Source organism: Piliocolobus tephrosceles, chromosome 5 (genome assembly GCF_002776525.5).
Source record: "Piliocolobus tephrosceles isolate RC106 chromosome 5, ASM277652v3, whole genome shotgun sequence".
NCBI lineage: Eukaryota > Metazoa > Chordata > Mammalia > Primates > Cercopithecidae > Piliocolobus > Piliocolobus tephrosceles.
Window position 1 is genome coordinate 51204893 of NC_045438.1, and position 20386 is coordinate 51225278.

A 20386-nucleotide genomic window follows, 5' to 3' on the forward strand; every position below is an offset into this window, starting at 1 on the left:
GGGAGGCACAGGCGGGCGGATCACGACGTCAGGGGTTCGAGACCAGCGTGACCTACATGGTGAAACCCTATCTCTACTAAAAATACAAAAATTAGCTGGGCGTGGTGGCGAATGCCTGTAATCCCAGCTATTCAGGAGGGTGAGGCAGGAGAATCGCTTGAACCCCGAAGGCAGAGGTTGCAGTGAGCCGAGATCTCACCACGGCACCCCAGCCTGGGCGACAGAGAGACTCTGTCTCAAAAAACAAAACAAAACCGTTCATAAAAGTCGCTTACTTGTATTCATTCGGACGTCTCTGTGGTTTCTATCAGTTCCTGTACAGGAATATATTGTTATGTACAAGAAGAATATGTTAGTGTCTCCCTAATTTTTCACTTGCAGTTTTCTGTTTACAACTTCCCTCCCCACCTTATTGTCCTAACCCTTCTGATAAGCTCCTTCATGTGTAACGACTAGGCTGTGATGTTTTACAGTAGAGTCAGGCAGTGCTGTTGCCCTCCTGGGTGGAAGGGGCTGTTTGGAATGGGATTGAGAGAAAGCTGGCAGTGCAGGGGACGCAACGCTAGAAATGTGAAACCAGGGCCCTGTCGCCGGCCCTTTTAGAGAAATGTTTACTGTCTGGATGCCCCCAGCCGCCCTGCCTGAGCGCTGTCACGCTTTCTGCCCTTTGATATGAAGATATTCTAATGCTCTGCCTATGATTAAGCAGATGCTTAGTAAGGAAAGAAAACACTGGTCTGGAAATAATTTCTCAAGCGCCGTGACTGCCTTATTGCACAAACATCGCCTCTTCGATGTTTCTCACAAGCCAGAGAGGAAGTGGCATCCATCGTGGCATGAATAGGAATGTGTGTTTGGAGCCGCGGGGCGGGGCTGGGAGGGGAGGGGACACTACCCAGCCGACGGAGGAGACGGTGGGGCTAGGAAAACCTCCAAGGGGAGCCTGCGGCGCGGTCCTTTCCTGTGTCCCCTTCGCTGCGGGTCCTGCCCAGGGCTGCGCCAGGTGGAGGTCCCGAGAGGGACGCGTTTCCTACGCTCCGGGACTGCGGGAGAAGCGCGAGTTCCTGTCTCTGAGATTAGAGGCCACCGACACCCGCGCAGGAGCATCTCCTGGCACCCCGCCCCACGCCCGTCCCTCCAGAGTCTACACACCCGCGATCGCCAGTGTCTAGGCGCACACATTTTCCGCCCTGCGGAGACTCCCACGTCCCGGGCCCTCTCTGCCGCAGGCGCCAGATCCCGCCTCCGGTGGCTGGACTGAGAGGGTCCTCGGCGGCGTCTTTAAGGCTGCGGTCCCCGCCCCGTCGTCCTCCCCGCCCTCCTTCCTCCCGCCGCGGCTCCTCCCGCCTTCCCAGAGCAGCCGGGCGGCTGGGCGCGCGCTGCGCGGAGCAGGTGCCGGGGAGCCCTTCGCATGCGGTTGCCGGGCCGGAGGTGGTAGCGGCGCCGGGCGCGCTCCGCCCGCCCCTCCTCCGGGCCGCACTCGGGCTTGGGCGTGCGGAGACATGTCGGTGGCTACGGGCAGCAGCGAGGCGGCCGGAGGGACCAGCGGCGGCGGCGCGCGGGTTTTCTTCCAAAGCCCCCGGGGTGGCGCCGGTGGCAGCCCCAGCTCCAGCAGCGGCTCGGGCTCCTCACGGGAGGACTCGGCGCCCGTGGCCACGGCGGCCGCCGCAGGGCAGGTTCAGCAGCAACAGCCGCGGCGACACCAGCAGGGAAAAGTGACAGTGAAATACGATCGTAAGGAGCTTCGGAAGCGGCTGGTGCTGGAGGAGTGGATCGTGGAGCAGCTGGGTCAGCTCTACGGCTGCGAGGTACCTGGGCGCGGGGCTGGGAGGGTCGGGGACCTCTCTAGCTCCTCTGTGCCGGCGCAGGAATTCTCCAGGACTCCAGCTCTGGGGCGCGCACGTCCCTGACTCCCGGGACCAAGTGCCAGGAGCGAGGCACGGCGCCTTCTCTCCCCCGCGGTGCCCTCTGGCGTCGGGCTCAGCGGTTGGGACGCCCCTGTCTGGGTTCGGTTGCCGGTGCCCGGGCCCCCTTGGTGGCCGTGGGGAGGGCTGGGTCCTGTGGAGCACAGTGCTTTTTCTCCCAGCTCCGGGTGCCTCTGGGCTCCAGCTGCAGCTGCGCAAAGCGGGGCTCGGAAGGGCTCACTCCAGCTGCGCCTTAGCAGCCGTTGGGGAAACAGCAGCCAAAGAGAGCAGCGCTCACTGTTGGGATCCGGGCAGCCCTGATTTTTGTGGAGAACGAGCAGGGAAGGAAGGAAGCTGTCTCGTGGAAAGGAGAGGTTCTGGGGATCTCAGAGGCCCCCTTGGTTCCTGAAATTCCCCGTGAAAATCCTCAGATGGAACGCTTTCCCCTTTCTAGCCAGCCCCGACGGTGTCTCCATAATTCGTTCCTGCGTTATCAGAGCTGCACTCGTTGTGCTTTATTGAAGCCATAGTGTTTCCTCTCTAAGCTCAGTTACTCCAATTGATGGGCGCAGAACGAGCATCTGGGGCAACCTCGACAGGTGCCTCGGTGGAAGGGCGGGAGCCCTGCGGGGAGCCTGCGGGATCCCGGGATCTGCCAGCTTCAGGCTCCCAGCTCCCCTCTCCTGCGCGACATCGTGACTTCCCACAGTCCAGGGACTAAGGTCATACACAAGTCTCAGGGACGTGTATATGTTTGATATAGGGATAAATATGTAGAATAAACTGAAGCAAAACGACTGAAACCAAAATGATCTCTCATGAGCATCTTGAATAACAGTAATTAATTTTAAATGAAGTGTCCTCCTCTTAAGGGAGTGGAGTTTGGAAAGGGTGGAAGCATGAAGGGGTTAATAATTAAGGATGTGGCTTCTAATCTAAAGCTAGGTTTGTGTTCATTCAACTGTTGTGCTCTTCAACAAAGATGACAACCAGATGAACTCATAGGCTTTACCACTAATGTTGGGTATTCTGTATTTGACACATTTCATGGCCTTTTGTGAAGACACATGTTCTTAAACACCCTCATTGCATAAGGAAACAGCATACTCATTACTACCAATGAATGATTATAATATAATGAAGCTCGACTGTATGACTAATGGGGTTGTAAAAATGTGTTGTTTCTCCAGCCCAGCTCTTACAAAAAGCCAATTTAATTGCATAAATAAAAACTGGCAAACATAAGAAGTGCTCATGAGATTTTTTATAGGAAGTTGGCAAAACTCGGTAAAGAAACAACATTATTTGATGTAGATGGGATTACTGTTAGATGAATGGATGTGCTCAGTCCTGCCTCTGTAGAATCCAGTTAATTTTCATTTATTTCATACTGTTTTTTTTTCTCCATTTGGAGAAGATTTGAGTTAATAGAAAAAGTATTGTTGAAATTAACAGTGCTCCAGGCATGGCTCTTTTCGTGGGAGACTAATTAGACATAGATTGGGAAACTAGAAAGAGGTCTTCCCCCTGAGTAGACTGATAAACAATATATTTTAAAAAATTCTTCAGAGTAATTAGAAAAAATGGAGGTTTGATTGTTTGCTGTGTGGAACGTGTAGGTTAGGTATATATTTTAAAGGGTAAACATGAGCTTGAATCTTTTCCTTGTATTGTACTTTTCTTCTTGGGTTTTAAATCTTCAATCCGTAGCAAACAGCTAGACATTTGAAAGGGAGATTTTTGTGGTGAAATAATACAAGATGCTATATGCTGCCTGCATGTCATTAATATGTGGCAAGTATTTCTCTTCAAGTTGTTTGTTCAGTCATTGTTGGCTGAAGGAGTATAAATCATTAGGAGGTTGTTGGCAATTTGTAATCACTGTGCTGGTGGTGTACCTTCATTTAATAATAAAGAAACATGGGCAAATAGGTAGCCAAATAAAGGCTTGTGTCTTTGCATCTATTTCTCTGCTGATAGGGCTCTATTTTTAGCATTGGGTTCGCTTGTTGAGTATCCTTTCTTTGTTGATAGCTTCAAGTATTTCAGCCTCTGGTTTGTGAATCAAGAAGGACATACCCTGGCTTGTAGCTCTGAACTTCATGCATATGAAGATTAGGAAATGTCCTTTTTACACTTAAAAGTGGTAATTCTTTCAAATGTTCAGCCCATGAAAGTGACACAGCCAATTTCCCAGGCTTCAAACTTCAAACCTGCCAAAGGCTTGAGTTATCTGCTGAGTTGGGGTAGAATATGAACACATCTTTAATTTCAGAAGAACTTGATCCAGGCAGGTCAGCAGTCAGATGACCTGACCTTTTCAGAATAGAAAATAATCTTTTGGAGAAGCATAAAGCAATGTATTTAAAAGGAAAGAGGAAGAGGAAAGAAGAAATACACAGAACTACTTTCGGTCTGTGGTTTTTTTCTGGAAGTATGCAGTGACTAATCAGTTTTGTATGAGAATAATGTCATAGGGGAATTTATTACCTGCCTACTAGGTGACTAGGTGCTCTTCTAGGTACTTTGGGCTAGTTCATTTAGTCTTCACAACAACACTATAAAGATGTTCTTTTTATGCTTGTTTAAATGTAAATAAAGAAATGAAGACTCAGGGAGGATTAAAAGGCTTCTTCAAGCTCATGTAGCTGGTGGGTGGGTTTGGGTTGGGGATGAACCCAGTCTGGAATCTGAGTCCACCATATAACCGTGTAACCAGGCCTGTCTGTACCGTGCAAGAGAACAAATGAAGATCTACAGGGCATCTGTCTAAATGCTTACAACTTATGAGTCAAACTAACAACATTTGTATGAAATTTCTTCTATCCACTCATCTTGACAGCTACATCTTCATAATGACCTGGAAGGCTAGGTTTGCATTTTGAATTCAAAATGTAACTTCCCAGAGTCATGAGCTGAAATGCAGTTGGGAGACTCTGCCCTGGCCCAGGTTTCTTCCCATCCTTGGTACAGTCCCACCTGGTGAAGGACACTGTGTCCACCTGCACGCCCAGTCTTGGTATGCACCTGCCGCTCCTTGACCATGATGCCTCTGCACACACCAGTGGTGATGTCCCCCTTGGGCAGAACAGATCTGGGAGGAGCTTGTTCATGCCCCAGAAGCTACTTGGGATTTGAGAAGGGAATTCTGGGGACCTGGATCACAGACTAAAACCAGGTGGAGGGACACTGGTTCTGGATAGATGGCTCCACTTTGTCATAGGAAGTCTTCAGGAAGACAGGTTATGGCAGGAGTGTGCCCCCTCTTACCTAGCCTAAGGGCAACATTATAAAATATCGTGCCAAACAGCTTTTTAAATACATAGATAAGTGCTTTTATTGGATTCCAAAAATGATTTGTTATGTGCTTATAGTTCTTTTCCATCTCATCTTCTCATGGGAAGGCTTATACAGGTAAATTTTCAGCTAGGAATTTGATTATAACGTAACTGTTAGACTAAATCTACATCTGTATCCACATTTACGGATTTCTGTTTAAAGACTTTTTTTTATGTCTTCCAAACCCTGGTGGTTTTTTTTGTTTGTTTTTGTTTTTTTGAGGTGAAGTCTCTCTCCGTCACCTAGGCTGGAATGCAGTGGTGCAAACTCAGCTCACTGCAACCTCCACCTCCCAGGTCCGAGCAATTCTCCTGCCTCTGCCTCCCGAGTAGCTGGGACTACAGGCACGTGCCACTATGCCTGGCTAATTTTTGTATTTTTAGTAGAGACAGGGTTTCACTGTGTTGGCCAGGCTGATCTCGAACTCCTGATCTCATGATCTGACTGCCTCAGCCTCCTAAAGTGCTGGGATTACAGGCATGAGCCACTGCGCCTGGCCAACCCTGGTGGTTTTTAAGAGCATTTGAAATCTGGCATAATATCTACTTTAACAAGTACTGCAAGATGACTTACTGGATAAGTCATATGAATATTTCCAAGTTTGCCCAGCATCAAGATAACATCTGTACTTCCAGTTTTGCAATTCAATTTGCTTTGGAAATAAAAACATGTTCTTGAGCTCAGATGATTGCAATGCCCGTAGCATCCTAGCCATAAACAAGCTTGTGTGCCTCGGGTACTTGCTGTGTTGTTCTGACTGTCAGCTTAGTAGGTCTTTCCCTTTGCTTCCAGTGTCTGCTTTTTATAAAATGGTTCCTGACTTATTACACCTTTCAGTCTTCCCTGACTCCCCGTAACCCCCATTTTATAAAAACTGTCTTCTGAGAGATGTTGGTGGTGACACAGAAATAAATATCCTGTTGATTGCTGCCTGATACATCTGGATATATAGATTGCTGCCTGACACATGGATACATAGAAACAGAGAGTCATAGGGCACCACTTAATCTTACTATGGATGCTAAGGAAAAATATTATAAAAGTAATCTGAAATACAATGTCATTAATGTTTAAATACAATGTTTTATTCCTCACTTTCTGAAAAATGATGATTTTGTTTTTCTTTGTTTTGAGACGGAGTCTTGCTCTGTCGCCCAGGCTGGAGTGCAGTGGCCTGATCTCGGCTCACTGCAAGTTCTGCCTCCCGGGTTCACGCCATTCTCCTGCCTCAGCCTCCCGAGTAGCCGGGACAACAGGCGCCCACCACCATGTCTGGCTAATTTTTTGTATTTTTAGTAGAGGCGGGGTTTCACCGTGTTAGCCAGGATGGTGTCGATCTCCTGACCTCATGATCTGCCCGTTTCGGCCTCCCAAAGTGCTGGAATTACAGGCGTGAGAAACCGCGCCTGATGATGATTTTATTTTTCTAAATTTATTTCATAATGCATTTATGGGTTGTGACCTGCAATTTTAAAAATACTGCTTCTGAAAGGGAGAAGCCTAAACGTGTGTAATAGAGTTAGCAGGCACTGGCTGAGTACTTAGCATGTACTAGGCAAGGTTCGTGTAATCCTGGCAACAACCTCCGAGACCCCCATTTTGTGGAGGTGGAATCTGAGACACAGAGAAGTTAAGAAGTTGCCCCAGGACTCTCAGCTGGGATGTGACAGAGCAAGGCTGTGGCCAGGGAGTCAGGAGCACCTTAACGAATGCCCTGTCCTGCCTGCTGAAACAGGACAGAGCCTGGCACCTGTGTGAACCCCATGGTTTGCCTGTTCCAGATGCTGCTGTCGTACCTTGTAAATGTGTGTGCATGTGGGGGACACACTGTCAGCAGGTTAGTTCTTGTACCTGGATGAGGCTTCTCCTTTTACGTGCAGGTCCTGGATTTCCATACACTTTCTAGGTACGGTATCGCATCAGCCGGCTTTGCTACTTTATTAGTGCCCAAGCTGGGAGGTAGAAGCTGCTGCTTAGAACTCGTCTTGTGGATTGTTTGGTAAATCCCCATTTGTTCAGGTATTTGAGGACAGGCTTTTAAACAACAACAAAACCCAAAAAACTCCATAAACTCAACCTGTAAACTACTAAGGAGTAAATTACACATGCAAAAAGTCAGTAGATAAAGCCAGGCATGGTGGCTCACGCCTGTAATCTCAGCACTGACGGATTGCTTGAGGCCGGGAGTTGGAGACCAGCCTGAGGAACATGATGAAGCTCCATCTCTTACAAAAAATACAAAAATTAGCCAAAGATGGTGGCCTGCGCCTGAGCCCGGGGAGGTCGAGGCTGCAGTGTGCCAAGATCACACCACTGTACTCCAGCCTGGGAACTGCCTGCCTCAAATAAAAAGAAAAAAAAAAGTCAGTAGATACAAGAATTCTAAATTGCCAAAGGAAGAAAAGAAAACTGCTTAGCACATTCCCTTTGGAACAGTGGTTAGGGAAATGTGAGGTGGAAGCAGTGGTTACAATGTGTGCTTTGAAGTGAGATGAACCTAAATTCACACGTGGCCCTGTCATTCAGTGGGTGTATGTGATTAGGCACTTTCCTTCACCCCCCTGAGCCTCACTGTCTCCATATATGTGTGTGTGTGTATGTGTGTGTGTATATAGAAAGAGAGAGAAAGAGAAAGAGCGAGCGAGCCCAGGCTAGAGTGCAGTGGGGCTATCATGGCTCATTGCATCCTCGACCTCCCAGGCTCAAGTGATCCTCCCACCTCTTTTTTTTTTATTTTTTGTAGAGACAAGGTCTCACTATGTTGCCTAGGCTGGTCTCGAACTCCTGAGCTTAAGTGATCCATCAGCCTCAGCCTTCTAAAGTGTTGGGATTAGAGGTGTGAGCCACCGCGCCCGGCCACTTTCTCTGTATGTTGAAGGAAATCATCCTGGTGCCTTTGCAGGGCTGTCAGGAGGACTGACTGGTGAGACACCAAGCATAGTACTTTGGACATAGCACATCAGGGTTATTGGAACCGCAAGCTGCCACTAACTATTGGTTATTCTCTGTGACGTGGAGAGAGAGGAAAGTGGGGAAGGAAAACAAGGTATTCACGTCTATTTGGTGCAGTAATTTGGAGAAGAGTATATGGCTACTTTAGGGTCAGGGCTGTTGGTGTGTGTTTGAACTTGAACATGGGCAAATATTCTCTAAACTATTCCTCCTGTTTCTAGAGCCTTCCTCATTCTCTATGTTTCAGTGGATTTTTACATATGTGTAGGGAAGTTAGACTGTAACAACCTGAAGGCAAGGAACTGTCTCAATTTTCATCATTTAAAAGTTCGTAGCAGGACACAGTTCTTCAACCCTTAAGCATTTGCTTGAATGAATGTAAAAGGATAAATACTCAGCAAATGTTTAAAAGTCACTGATGTTTTTGTGTCTGAATTAGTTGGTGGTATTCCTTTATCAGAGACATGGCTAGGGAAAAAGTCAATCTGTGTTTTTGTTACTGTAGTCATATCACATTCTTGCATCCTTACAGCTTTATGTCAGTGCTGTTGGAAAATACACCTTTCTTCATTGACTTACTTGCTCCAAACGGAACTGCAAGGTGGTAGTGGTAGCCAATTGACTTTGAAGTTTAGGTTGAGAAAATTCTTTTGCAAATGTGATCTTCCCTGAGTCCCGTCCACTGTCTTTTCCTTTGCTCCTAACGTGCCCCTGCCACACTAGTTCTGCCTGCTGTTCTCATCTCTGTGGGTACATGTGTGCTTTTGCTGTCTTCTGTTTGTCCTTTTCCTCCCAGCCTAAAACAACCTGGCAGCCCCTGGCCTCCCTCACCTAGCCCACAGCTCTCTGCCAAGAAGTCTCTTTCTAGATGGAGGGAAGAATCAAATCTGAATTTTGTTTTCCATGTGGCATGTGCTTTGGCCACATGGTTTAGTTTGTAGTGCACACTCTTGCTCTTGTTTCCTGCACTGGGCTAGTTCAAGCCTTCACCTGCCTTTCCAAGGCACCTCCCAGTCTCCTCCTGTGCAAGCTAGATCAGCCACCCTCCAGGCACTTCATTCATGACACTCCTTTTTTGGCTGAGTTTTCAACCTCTCTGGCCCATTCATTTCAGCATATACACAAGTTGAAGTCTTTCTCTTCTGTTTAAACCACCACCATCCCCCACTACCACACAAATAGCTTCCCCTCCTCCGCCCTGTATTCCCCCACCGCACGTGCCACCCTGTCTTTCTCCTTCCCTTACTATTTTCCTGGAAGATCTTTCCCCCCTAGGACACACTCCTCCTTTATCCACCACAAACTGATGTCAGCTCCAACTGGCTTCCCTGAGGACCTTCTTGTTTCTCAATCCCATGGCCGTGTTTGCACCTTTCTTTGACTCGACCTCAGCAGCCTTAGGCACTCCTCACTCTGTACTTTTGTAACCCTGTCCCCTGGCCCTGTGGGCCATCCGGTCTCCTGGTCTACTCCTTGTGTTCTCTCTGCCCTTCCTGCCCTCCTTTCTGGGTTTTTCCTCTCTTGCCTGCTCTTCAATGATGACATTTCTCTGTCTTTGGGCCCTGGCTCTCTTTTCTGTTTTTTTTTTTTTTTTTCCCTTCGCTCCTGCATGCTCTTTCTGGATGACAGGACCCTTCCTGTGGTTTTAGTTGTTGTCCATATGCAGACAACGTGTAACTCCATATTTTTAGCCCTGATCTGTTTTCTGTGTGCCAGATGTATTCAGACAACTTTGAAATGGACAATGCCACATAGTACTCCAGAGAAACCTCATATTCAACTCGTTTGAAAAAATGAGTTTCTCATCTTCCTTAGCAAACCTGCTCCTCTTCCTCACTTCCATCAGTGGGCAGCAAGTGCTGCTGTCCACAGTTGTTCCAGCCCAAGATTACGTGGCCTGCTTATCTCTTGCCTCCTCCTTGCTGTCACACCCAGGAGTCACAAAGTCTTGTTGATGCTCCCACAGCTCTGGAATCTGAGTCTCCACTGGTCCCTGCTGCTGCCTTAATCCAGCTCCTTGTAACTTCTCACCTGTGTAATAGCAGTGGTCACTGTAGCCCAGTTTCTTTCAAATTACGGCAACTACTCCTGCTACCGCATGCTCCACCACTGCTGCTATTGCTTCTACTACTTCTGGGACTAACCCAGCTCTCAGATGACAGCCAGGAGATTTATGCATCCTACCTCATACCATCAATCCTCCTAACAACTTTATGAAGGAGATGGTATTATCTTCATTTCTTCATTTTTTGGAGGAAGCAGCTGAGATCCGAGTTGTCGCTTGTCCTTGTCCAAGGTCACACTGATTCCAAAGTCACTTAGCTATGATGTTCCCATTGCTCCTGATAGCTGCATTGAAGAAGTGCTGATTGCAAACCTCGTCCTTCATGGGTGCTAATTTAATCCTCGCTGTAACTCTGCAAGGTAGGTGAAGAAACTGAAGTACAGAGAGCTTGCGCTGCAGCTCCCCGTCAGAGGCCACATGGCTGGCAGGTGGCAGGGTCTCTGGTTCCTGGGTTGGGGCTCCCGCTCTGTCCCTGCTCCAGCTCCCCATGGTCCTTCAGAGCCACCTCCATGTGCTGTAGCTGGTGTGTTTTCTAAAATCCAGGTGGGATCTTGTTCCCCACAGCCTTCAGGATAAAGCAGGAGCCCTTTAGCACGTGACCACGGCTAAGGGGTTTCCCTGCCCCAGTCTCTGGATTTGTCTCTGGCCACCCCTGGCCCTGCTGCTTCAGCTATCAGCTGAGTCCCTAAGGCAACTCAGCAGGAGCCCCTCTGCCAGAATCACCTCCACTCACTCCCCTGCCCCTACTCCCTAGCTGTCTAGCTTGCACCTGTTCTTCAGCCTGGCACTTGGCAGTACCTTCCCAGGAGCTTCTCTGATCCATCTCCTGCTGTCAGGCTGGCTCTGGGGCCTTTCCAGGGCCTCTCTTTCTGTAATCCTGTCTCCTACCCTCACTGCAGCCTCCTACAGGCAGAATCTTGTACCTTTGCAGCCCTGGTGATTCTCATACACCTGGCTGCACTTGGGTGTCCCTGCTATGGACTGAATGTTTGTGTCCCCCCAGATTCATAGGTTGAAACCCTAGTCCCCAGAGTGATGGTATTTGGAGGGAGGACTTTGGGGAGGTCATTGGTGTTAGGTGAGGTTGTGAGGGTGGAGGTCCTGTAATGTGATTAGTGCCCTTGAAAGGGGAGGAAGGGACCAGAGCTCGCTTTCACTGCCATGCAAGGGCGCAGCATGAAAGCACAGCAAGAAGATGGAAGACGGCCACCTGTAGACCAGGAGGAGGATGCTGGCACCCTGATCTCAGACCTCCAGACTCTAGAACTGAGAGACAGAAATGCTTGTTGTATGAGCCACTCAGTCTGTGCTATTTATTTGACTATCAGTGAGTGACAGTGGCTGCATCTTCTGGTTTCGTGATGTCCATTTCAGAAATGTGTTCCCAAAATTAAACACATGAATATAATTTGGCTCTGCCTGTATTGAAAACCTGCTCTTTCACTGTCAACTTGAAGTTATGGTTCTTTTTCCTGGTTATAAATTATAACTCTGGAGTCCTTTGAACATCTGAACTAAAAGGAAGTTGTGGCATAAGGCACAGATGTATGGGGTAATGAAAGTCTTCAAAGAAAGGGATCACGAGTTACTGCCATTCTCTGTAATTTTAAGTCTTCAGCATGTCCAAGAATTTTGTTTGCACAGGAATTGCTTATTTCTATGTGAGTAGAAATGCTTGTGCAAGGAAGTAGCAAGTGCTTTTCCATCTGTGGATAATACTCGGAGCAACAGGCTCATACAAGTCTTCATAGAACAAGAATGAAAGCCTGGATTCCTGCCTCTGCTTAAAAGTTAGGGCCAATACATTCTCACCAGGTTTTTCTTAGTCAGCACCGGCATTTTGGAAATCTGTTCCACTGAGTAAAAGCTTAGAAAAAAGAGAAGACCAGAGTGTAGGTGGGTCTCTAAATAATCACTTTATGGTTGAGGAATAAAGTGATTAAGAAACAGCTTCTTCATTTTGAAAGAATCCATGGGGAAAACTGTGGAAGGAGCTGTGGAGGGCTGGACTATTCATTCACTCACTCATTCATTCACTTGTTCAACAGATAACATAGAGAAGGAAAGGGGTTATAAGAAGCTTCACCCCTTTTAAACTGTGTAAGGGAAAAAGTAGAAAAAGTCAAGGAATCCTTCCCATTATGGCAGAAGAATGGAGGAGACTATAGGATTGAAAGCTCTTTGGGGCAAGGACTCTGTCCTGTTCACAGCTGTGTTAGTGTATTCAATACAGTTATTTAGTACATAGTGACTGCACATGTCTTTACTCAAAGTCTGTGTTTAGGAAAGGATATGATAAATTCACTGACATTATAATGCAAATGACTAAAAACAATTTAGTTATCTTTCATTTTAATATGAAGTCAGATCTTAAGTAAGAGAAAGTAATCTCTTAAGAGCTGGGCTTCAGGAATGAATAAGCCAGGGCAGGATGTATGCTTTGTGGCTGTGGGAACCTTGCTGGCAACTATGAGATTAATTCCGGTCGGCCGTTCCCAGTGTGAGGTAGTGGGAATGGCCCTTGCCTGTGAGTTCCATCTTAGTCGGGCCACTGCTGACCAGCTAGATGAGCTTGGCAAGTCACAGAGTTTGTTTTCAGGTTTTCTTTCTTCATCTGAAAAAAATGAGGGAGGTCTGGGGCTTTCCAGCTCCAAACTTTAGATGTTCCATGCTAAAGCCAGGGCTGCACTGGCAAAAGTGAGATGTATCAAAGAAAGAGTGATATTAAAAGCAGGAGAAATAGACATGTCTTCCCCTTGAAGGCAAACCTGAGACAAGGATTAGACTAGTTCACCAAAGGGCCATCAAATTTGCAGAGCTAGTTTCCTGTAGCTGAAGTGGGAGCGTATCCATCCTGCACTGGCATGATGTCTTGTGTGAGTGGCTTGGATAGGGACTAGAATGTAAGGATTAGTTTAAGAACTTTTTTAAAAAATCATCTTTTCCTCTTCTGAAACCTCTCCTTAACTACTGGCTTTCAAGTTAAGTTTGGAATCTGACAGCACAGACACTTACAGCCACCATAGCTGCTTTTTCTTTGCATTTAATTGGGTTAACCTTGAAGAACTGGCATGTTTGACTTAAGATTTTAGGCATATAACCTGTAATATTGACTTTGCAGGGTGCTTTTCTGTTCTTATTATTTGTCCTTTATCTTGGCACCTCCTAATTAACTAATGGTGGTATTTATTTTAACTTGAGGGAGGTTCGTTTTGAGATATGAAATGAGCATCCAAGAGGGAAAATCACAGCAGCTTTCAGGAGTAAAATTGAATGAGGTGAAATGTACAAATTACCCTGAATAAGAGCATGACTAAATCTTTACTGAGCAAATTACTTTCTACTGGGGAGTTTATTCCTGGAGTGTCACTTTATAGTTAGTTTTAGGACTAATAAGAGGGGATAACAAGAAAAACTTAAGATGTTTTTTATGGACAGTTCTAGCAGGAAGTGAAAAGCAAAACTTATTCTTTGTAATATTTATTTGGTATAATGACAGAATCATAAAACACCATTGGATAATCCCATTTGAGCCACATAAATACTCTGATATAAGTGGTTACTCCATTTTAAAATGAGAAAACGGGGAGGCTCCAAGAGTCTTAGTAACATGCCCAAGTTTAAACTGCCTTGCTGTTTAAAAGGCTTGCTTCCTGGAAACTGTGAACATCAGTTGCACCATTTCCCCCAGATACCTTCCATGTATTCTAGCATGTTTGGCCAATAGATTGAGCAAATCTTTTTTGTTTGATTTACTTGGTACATTTTCAAATATGCTTCATCTTAGTTGAACAGTTTACAGGATTCTGTTATTTCCTAAGTGAACCATTTACAGGCGTCAGCCGTTTCTTATGAAAAATGCAAATCCTGGCTGGGCGCGGTGGCTCACGCCTGTAATTCCAGCACATTACAGGGAGGCTGAGGCGGGTGGATCACTTGAGGTCAGGAGTTTGAGATCAGCCTGACCAACATGATAAAACCCTGTCCCTAATGAAAATACAAAAATTCGCTAGGTGTGATGGTGGGCGCCTATAATCCCAGCTACTCGGGAGGCTGAGGCAAGAGAATCACTTGAACCTGGGAGGCAGAGGGTATAGTAAGCTGAGATTGCACCATTGCACTCCAGCCTAGGCGACAGAGTGAGACTGTGTCTCAAAAAAAAAAAAAAAAAAAAAGAAAAGAAAAAGAAAAATTCAAATCCATTATCTCTGAAGTAGACACCCCAGTGAGTGAGCTACTTCTTTCTATCTTTGCCAGGTTTGCATGGGCAGTTGGTCATGGAATCCTTGCGCTCTTGGTCTATCTATTTAGATGGAATTGGCTCCATGCTCAATCCCTTTTGAGGTTAAAAGTTAGAAACTCTCTTTAAATAAGCCAAGGGATATGAGTATATATTTTATCTTACATATTTGAAGGCAGTAGATATTATCACTGACATGGTAGAAGTAAAGTAATGCTTTTTCTAAGTACAACGTAAAAAACTATTAATAACTTGGTTTGCTTATGCTAAATGATGTTTTTGCTCAAGTCCTTAGCTGCTGCCGCCAATCATCTGTTAGTATTTTTCTCTTATATTTATATGTCAATAGTACAATTGGCAAAGCCATTTCATTCATTTCTGCTAATATTAATGGAATTAAATCTGTTTCAAGCCAGGTAGGTGAGGTGTTGAGTTTTCAGATTGACAGAGGTGGCTTTTCTGTTTGGTTCTTATGAGCTAATACTCTACATAACAGTTCAAATTAGTCAACTGGTTTTTCTCATGTTTGTGTTGGGTTGTGGCCGCTCTCTGACAAGTCAAAAGAAAATGAGTCATTGATTTGGTGCTAAAACATGATTATGCTTGCTATAATGAAAGCACCCTAGAAACATTAAAACTAAGAAAACAGCACGTACTCTCTCTGTTAGACAAGTGCCTTTTGTTATGTTACGATTTCCATTTCTTCATCAAAAAGGAAAAACATTTTTCATAGGATATCTTTTATATCCTATGGTTCAGCATTTACTAATCTTACACCAGAAGCAGTTTACATGGAGAGATGTTTAGATAATGAAAACTTGTCTGTATTATGGAAAGGTTGCCACCTAAATTAGCCAGAGACTCCAAAGCATTTAGCTGCCAGTCATGCCTTAAACCTTGGGAACATCCCATGTTAGACTTAGATTAAGAACCCTTTTGGGGGTTCAAAGAGGTGATGGGCTGTATTCAATGGTGAATGATCCCAAGGTTGAGTTAACTCATCACTCTGAAGAACAAAATGAGGAATTAGTTTACTTAGTTAATTACTGACACCTTACTATAAACTCTGAAGGAGGGCAAAGAATGAGATACAGATAATGTATAAAATATTTAGTAAAATGAAATTCTCATGTCAGCTGTTACAACCACAACTCCAAGGATGTGAGAGAGTGTGGTCTACACAGGAGGGGTGGAGTGGGTGTGGACCTCAGCCTTCTGCTCCAGGAGTCCATGCTTGTGAATGTCTTCCTACCTCTAGCGCCACTTTACAAAATCAAAATAAAGAGAAAAGCTCCTAAGTATGGCTTCTTACTGGTGATGGGAAACAGTTTGTCTCATTGTCTCATTTCAGAGATACCTACTGGTTACACGCACAGGTTCTTTTCACATCCTTCATGCCCTGATTGAGAGGATGTCTTAGTCCATTTTGTGTTGCTGTCACAGAATACCTGAGACTGGGTGATTTATCAAGAAAGAGGCTTGTTTGGTTCATGATTCTGGAGGCTGGGGAGTCCCAGAAGCACGGCACTGCATCTGTTTGGCTTCTGGGCTTCTAGGGAGAGTCTCATGCCATGTCATAACATGATGGAAGGTCAAAGGGGAAGTGGATACAGGTGAAGGGTCAAAACAGACCCTGGCCTGGTGGGAACTAATCTGTCACCTCCAGAATGAATCCAGTCTCACAAGAGCAAGAACTCACTCACTGTAGTGAGAACTGTACCAGGACACCTAGGCCCAGAAGGTGGAGTCTCTGTGACCCAAGCTCTTCCCATTAAGTTCCACCTCTTAAAGTTTCCACCTGCCAACATTGCTGCACTGGGAATTAAGGTTCCAACGTGCCTTTTGATGGGGACATTCAAACCATAGCAGAGACATTGCCTTCTAAGATAGACCCTCCCATCTTCCTGGGGTAGGGGAGCTGGCTTGTTCTGTCTAGAAGGATGAGCAGGCTGCCCACTATCTACCTTTATTAAGAGTGATTGTCAGTCATCATCCTTGGCTAACTTTAATTTCCACTTTTAAATGATCTAATCCTTTCAGAGAAATTTTGAGGATTAATAATATGAAAAACCATACCCCCAAAAGCTCAGAATATTTATGAAGGTATTATTAGCAACATCTACTAGGCTTTTGCTATAACTAATTCTGCCTTGTTAATCTATGTATTCAAATTAAAGGTTGTTTTTTGACCCAATGGGGGGCAGAGGCTTATGAGATTTTTTTTATTATGGAATATTGGTGGAGTTTCTACCTTGATTGCAAATTTGGTCACACACCAAGTTTTATGAATGTAAAATAATCTAATCAACACTCCAGAATGAAAACTCTTGTTGGATTGCTTCAAGAGAATTACCATTCTGCAGTAGGAGCTCTATCACATTTAAATTAAATAATAATAGATAACATGTATTCTAGGTAAAACTCTTTTTTCATAGGATATCTTTTATATGTATCTAAAAAAGAGATTCGGATGATACATGGTAACTATTAGTAGTGCTTTTTAGTATAATTGTGGGTAATTTATTTTATCTGTTTTGTGCAATGCACATGTATTTGTCCTATAAGAGAATAACTTCAAAGCTGTTTTTAAGAAGGGGCAGGCATGAGTATCCCACTGTTTTATTGTCATGGGTGAGAAAGGGGCACAAACCCTCTCCTGCCACAGGGCTTTACAATGTTTGGAATAGCTTGATTGGTGTTTTTTCCATCTTTTCTTTTTGAGGAAGATGGGTTTTAAATTTTTAAAAAATGATAAATAAGGAAGAAAAAGCCAGTAAATTTGTTTATATTAATTCTTTATATTTTCAGAGGAAGCAGCCTTAACACTTTGGATAGAACACATAACACTTTGGAAGACTCCTTTGGTGTCTTCATTTTTCGGGGGCAGGAAAGACAGTCTCTGAGGATGAGGATGGTACCACCACCCACAGGACGGAAGGAAAGTTAAAAGGAAGGTTGGATCACTCTTCAACTTCCTTCTGGAGCCCAGCCCCTTCTAACTGCTCAGGGGCTGACTTCTGTATCATGGGCTGTTCCTTTGTTTCAAGAGTATTCAAGAGTATTTATAGACTGTATATTGAAGATCTGTGCAGTTTATGATATGTAAATTATACCTCAGTAAACTATTAGAACACAAATACACACAAAAGCCTTTCTCTCTCTTCCTATCTTCAGCCACATTTGACAGAGAGATTGTCTATATTCTTTGATCGCATTTTATCAACTTCTGTGCCCTTCTTAGCCACTGCTGTGTGGCTTGTCCTTCTTTTCCACCCAGAAGGTTCATGACCTCCATGTTGCTAAATTCCAAGTGCCCATTCCAGTTTTTGTCTTGTGTGCTCTCAGCCCCCTCCCCTCCACTCCCCTCCCCCCCGTTTTTTGACAGAGTCTGGCTTCCTCGCCCAGGCTGGAGTGCAGTGGCGCGATCTCGGCTCACTGCAAGCTCCGCCTCCTGGGTTCATGCCATTCTCCTGCCTCAGCCTCCCGAGTAGCTGGGACTACAGGTGCCTGCTACCACGCCCGGCTACTTTTTTGTATTTTTAGTAGAGACGGGTTTTCACCGTGTTAGCCAGGATGGTCTGAATCTCCTGACCTCGTGATCCACCCACCTCGGCCTCCCAAAGTGTTGGGATTACAGGTGTGAGCCACCGCGCCCAGCCTGTGTGCTCTCGGCTTTGTAAGCCACTCTGTCAATTATCGGTCAGTCAGCCATCCCAGCATCCATCCATCCTTCCATCATACAATGCACTGTCCTTCTGTCCCTCCTTCCAATATCTACCCACTAGTCCCTTCGTCTGTCTCTGCCAGGCATTCTTTTTTTTTTCCTCAACAAATAAACTTTATGTTTTAGATGGTTTTAGATTTACAGAAAAATTGCGAAGACAGAACACAGTTCCCATATATTCTGCAACAGGTTTTACCTGTTAGCACCACATGTTAGAATTATACATTTGTCACAATCAATGAACCCATATTGATACATTATTATTCTCTAAAGTCCATACTTTATTCAGATTCTTTCGTTTTTGCCTAAAGTCCTTTTTCTGTTCCAGGATCCCATCTGGGACACCACATTGCATTTACCTGGCATGTCTCCTTAGACTCCCTTGGCTATGCCAGTTTCTCAGCCTTCTTTTGTTTTGGATGACCTTGACAGTATTGTGGAGTACTTGCTAGGTATTGTGTAGAATGTCCCTCAAATGGCATTTGTCTGATGTTTTTCTCATCATTAGACTGTATTTATGGGTTTGAGGGAGGAAGACCCAAAAGGTAAAGAAACATTTTATCACATTCTGTCAAGGTACATCCTGTCAATATGTGCATTGCACAAAACAGATAAACAAAATAAATTACACATAATGATACTAAAAAACACTACTAATAGTTATCATGTATCATTCGAATCTCTTTTCTAGGTACATATTTTATATATATATTCACCTATTGATATTCACCTTGAGCACCTGGCTGAGATAGTGTCTGTCGGGCTTCTTCACTGTACAGTTACTCCCTCTATTTCCACACTGTATTCTTTGGAAGAAAATCACTATGTGTAGCTCATTCTTAAGTAATGGGAAGTTACGTTCCGCCTCATTGTGTAGCTACATGATTTATATGGAATTCTTTTGCATGGGAGATTTGTCTCTTCTTCCTCATTTGTTTACTTAGTCTGCTTTATTTATGTCACTATGGATCATGGATATTTCTTGTTTGCCTTGGATTATAATTCAATATTACTTTATTTCGAGGTCCATATTATTCCAGTTTTGGCTATTGGGAGCTGTTTCTATTGGTTCTTGTGTTCCTTTGACATACCCCCATGATCGTGTGTGTGTGTGTATATTTAATACTTCTTTACTTTCTAGCACTACAATACTTGAATACTTCTTTACTTTCTAGCACTATAAAATACTCTAGGCTCATCTTGTATGTCTTCTGCCCCAGATTCAGAGTCAGTCATTTCTCCAAGGAGCCCTGGTTCCTTTTATTAGAGATTGTTATTAGAAACCAAGATATGGCCAGGTGTGGTGGCTCATGCCTGTAATCCCAGCACTTTGGGAGGCCAAAGAGGGCAGATGATCTGAGGTCGGGAGTTTGAGATCAGCCTGGCCAACACGGCGAAACTCCATCTCTCCTAAAAATACAAAAATTAGCCAGGCATGGTGGCATGCTCCTGTCATCCCAGCTACTCGGGAGACTGAGACAGGAGAATCGCTTGAACCCAGGAGGCAGAGGTTGCAGTGAGCTGAGATCATGCCATTGCACTCCAGCCTGGGTGACAGAGCAAGACTGTGTCTCAAAAAAAAAAAAAAAAAGGAGGGCTGGGCGTGGTGGCTCAAGCCTGTGATCCCAACACTTTGGGAGGCTGAGGCGGACAGATAATGAAGTCAGGAGATCAAGACCATCCTGGCTAACATGGTGAAACCCTGTCTCTACTAAAAATACAAAAAATTAGTCGGGCGTGGTGGTGGGTGCCTGTAGTTCCAGCTACTCAGGAGGCTGAGGCAGGTGAATGCTGTGAACCCGGGAGGCGGAGCTTACGGTGAGCAGAGATGGCGCCACTGCACTCCAGCCTGGGTGACAGGGTGAGACTCCATCTCAAAAAAAAAGAAAAGTAACCAAGAAAACCAACATAAGGGATGCCAGGTGTACTTGTTGCTACTGAAATGTCACTGTTTCTAAGATCTCTCACGTGACAGCAAGAAAAGATATGTGTGTATTCTAATTTGTGTATATATATCTACAAATATTTCCATATGTAACCATCAGCATCTATATCAAGCTAAACATCAGCTCATTTGATGTCTTCGATTCTAATCCATTACCACATGGGTCGTGTGAGTCCCCTTTCTTTCCCAGTCCCCTTTCTTTCCCTGTCTTTAAACT

At 45.0% G+C, this 20386-nt stretch overlaps 1 protein-coding gene across 1 annotated transcript in view; it reads left to right on the top strand.

Moving 5' to 3' along the window:
• The first annotated feature begins 859 nt into the window (after positions 1-859).
• Positions 860-20386, top strand: part of PPP1R14C (protein phosphatase 1 regulatory inhibitor subunit 14C) — a 107476-nt gene continuing 87949 nt past the window's right edge. The window contains exon 1 of the mRNA XM_023205858.1: positions 860-1808. Within this exon, the coding sequence (XP_023061626.1) occupies positions 1503-1808 (306 nt within the window). The 5' untranslated portion in view covers positions 860-1502. The remainder of the gene's footprint in view (positions 1809-20386) is intronic.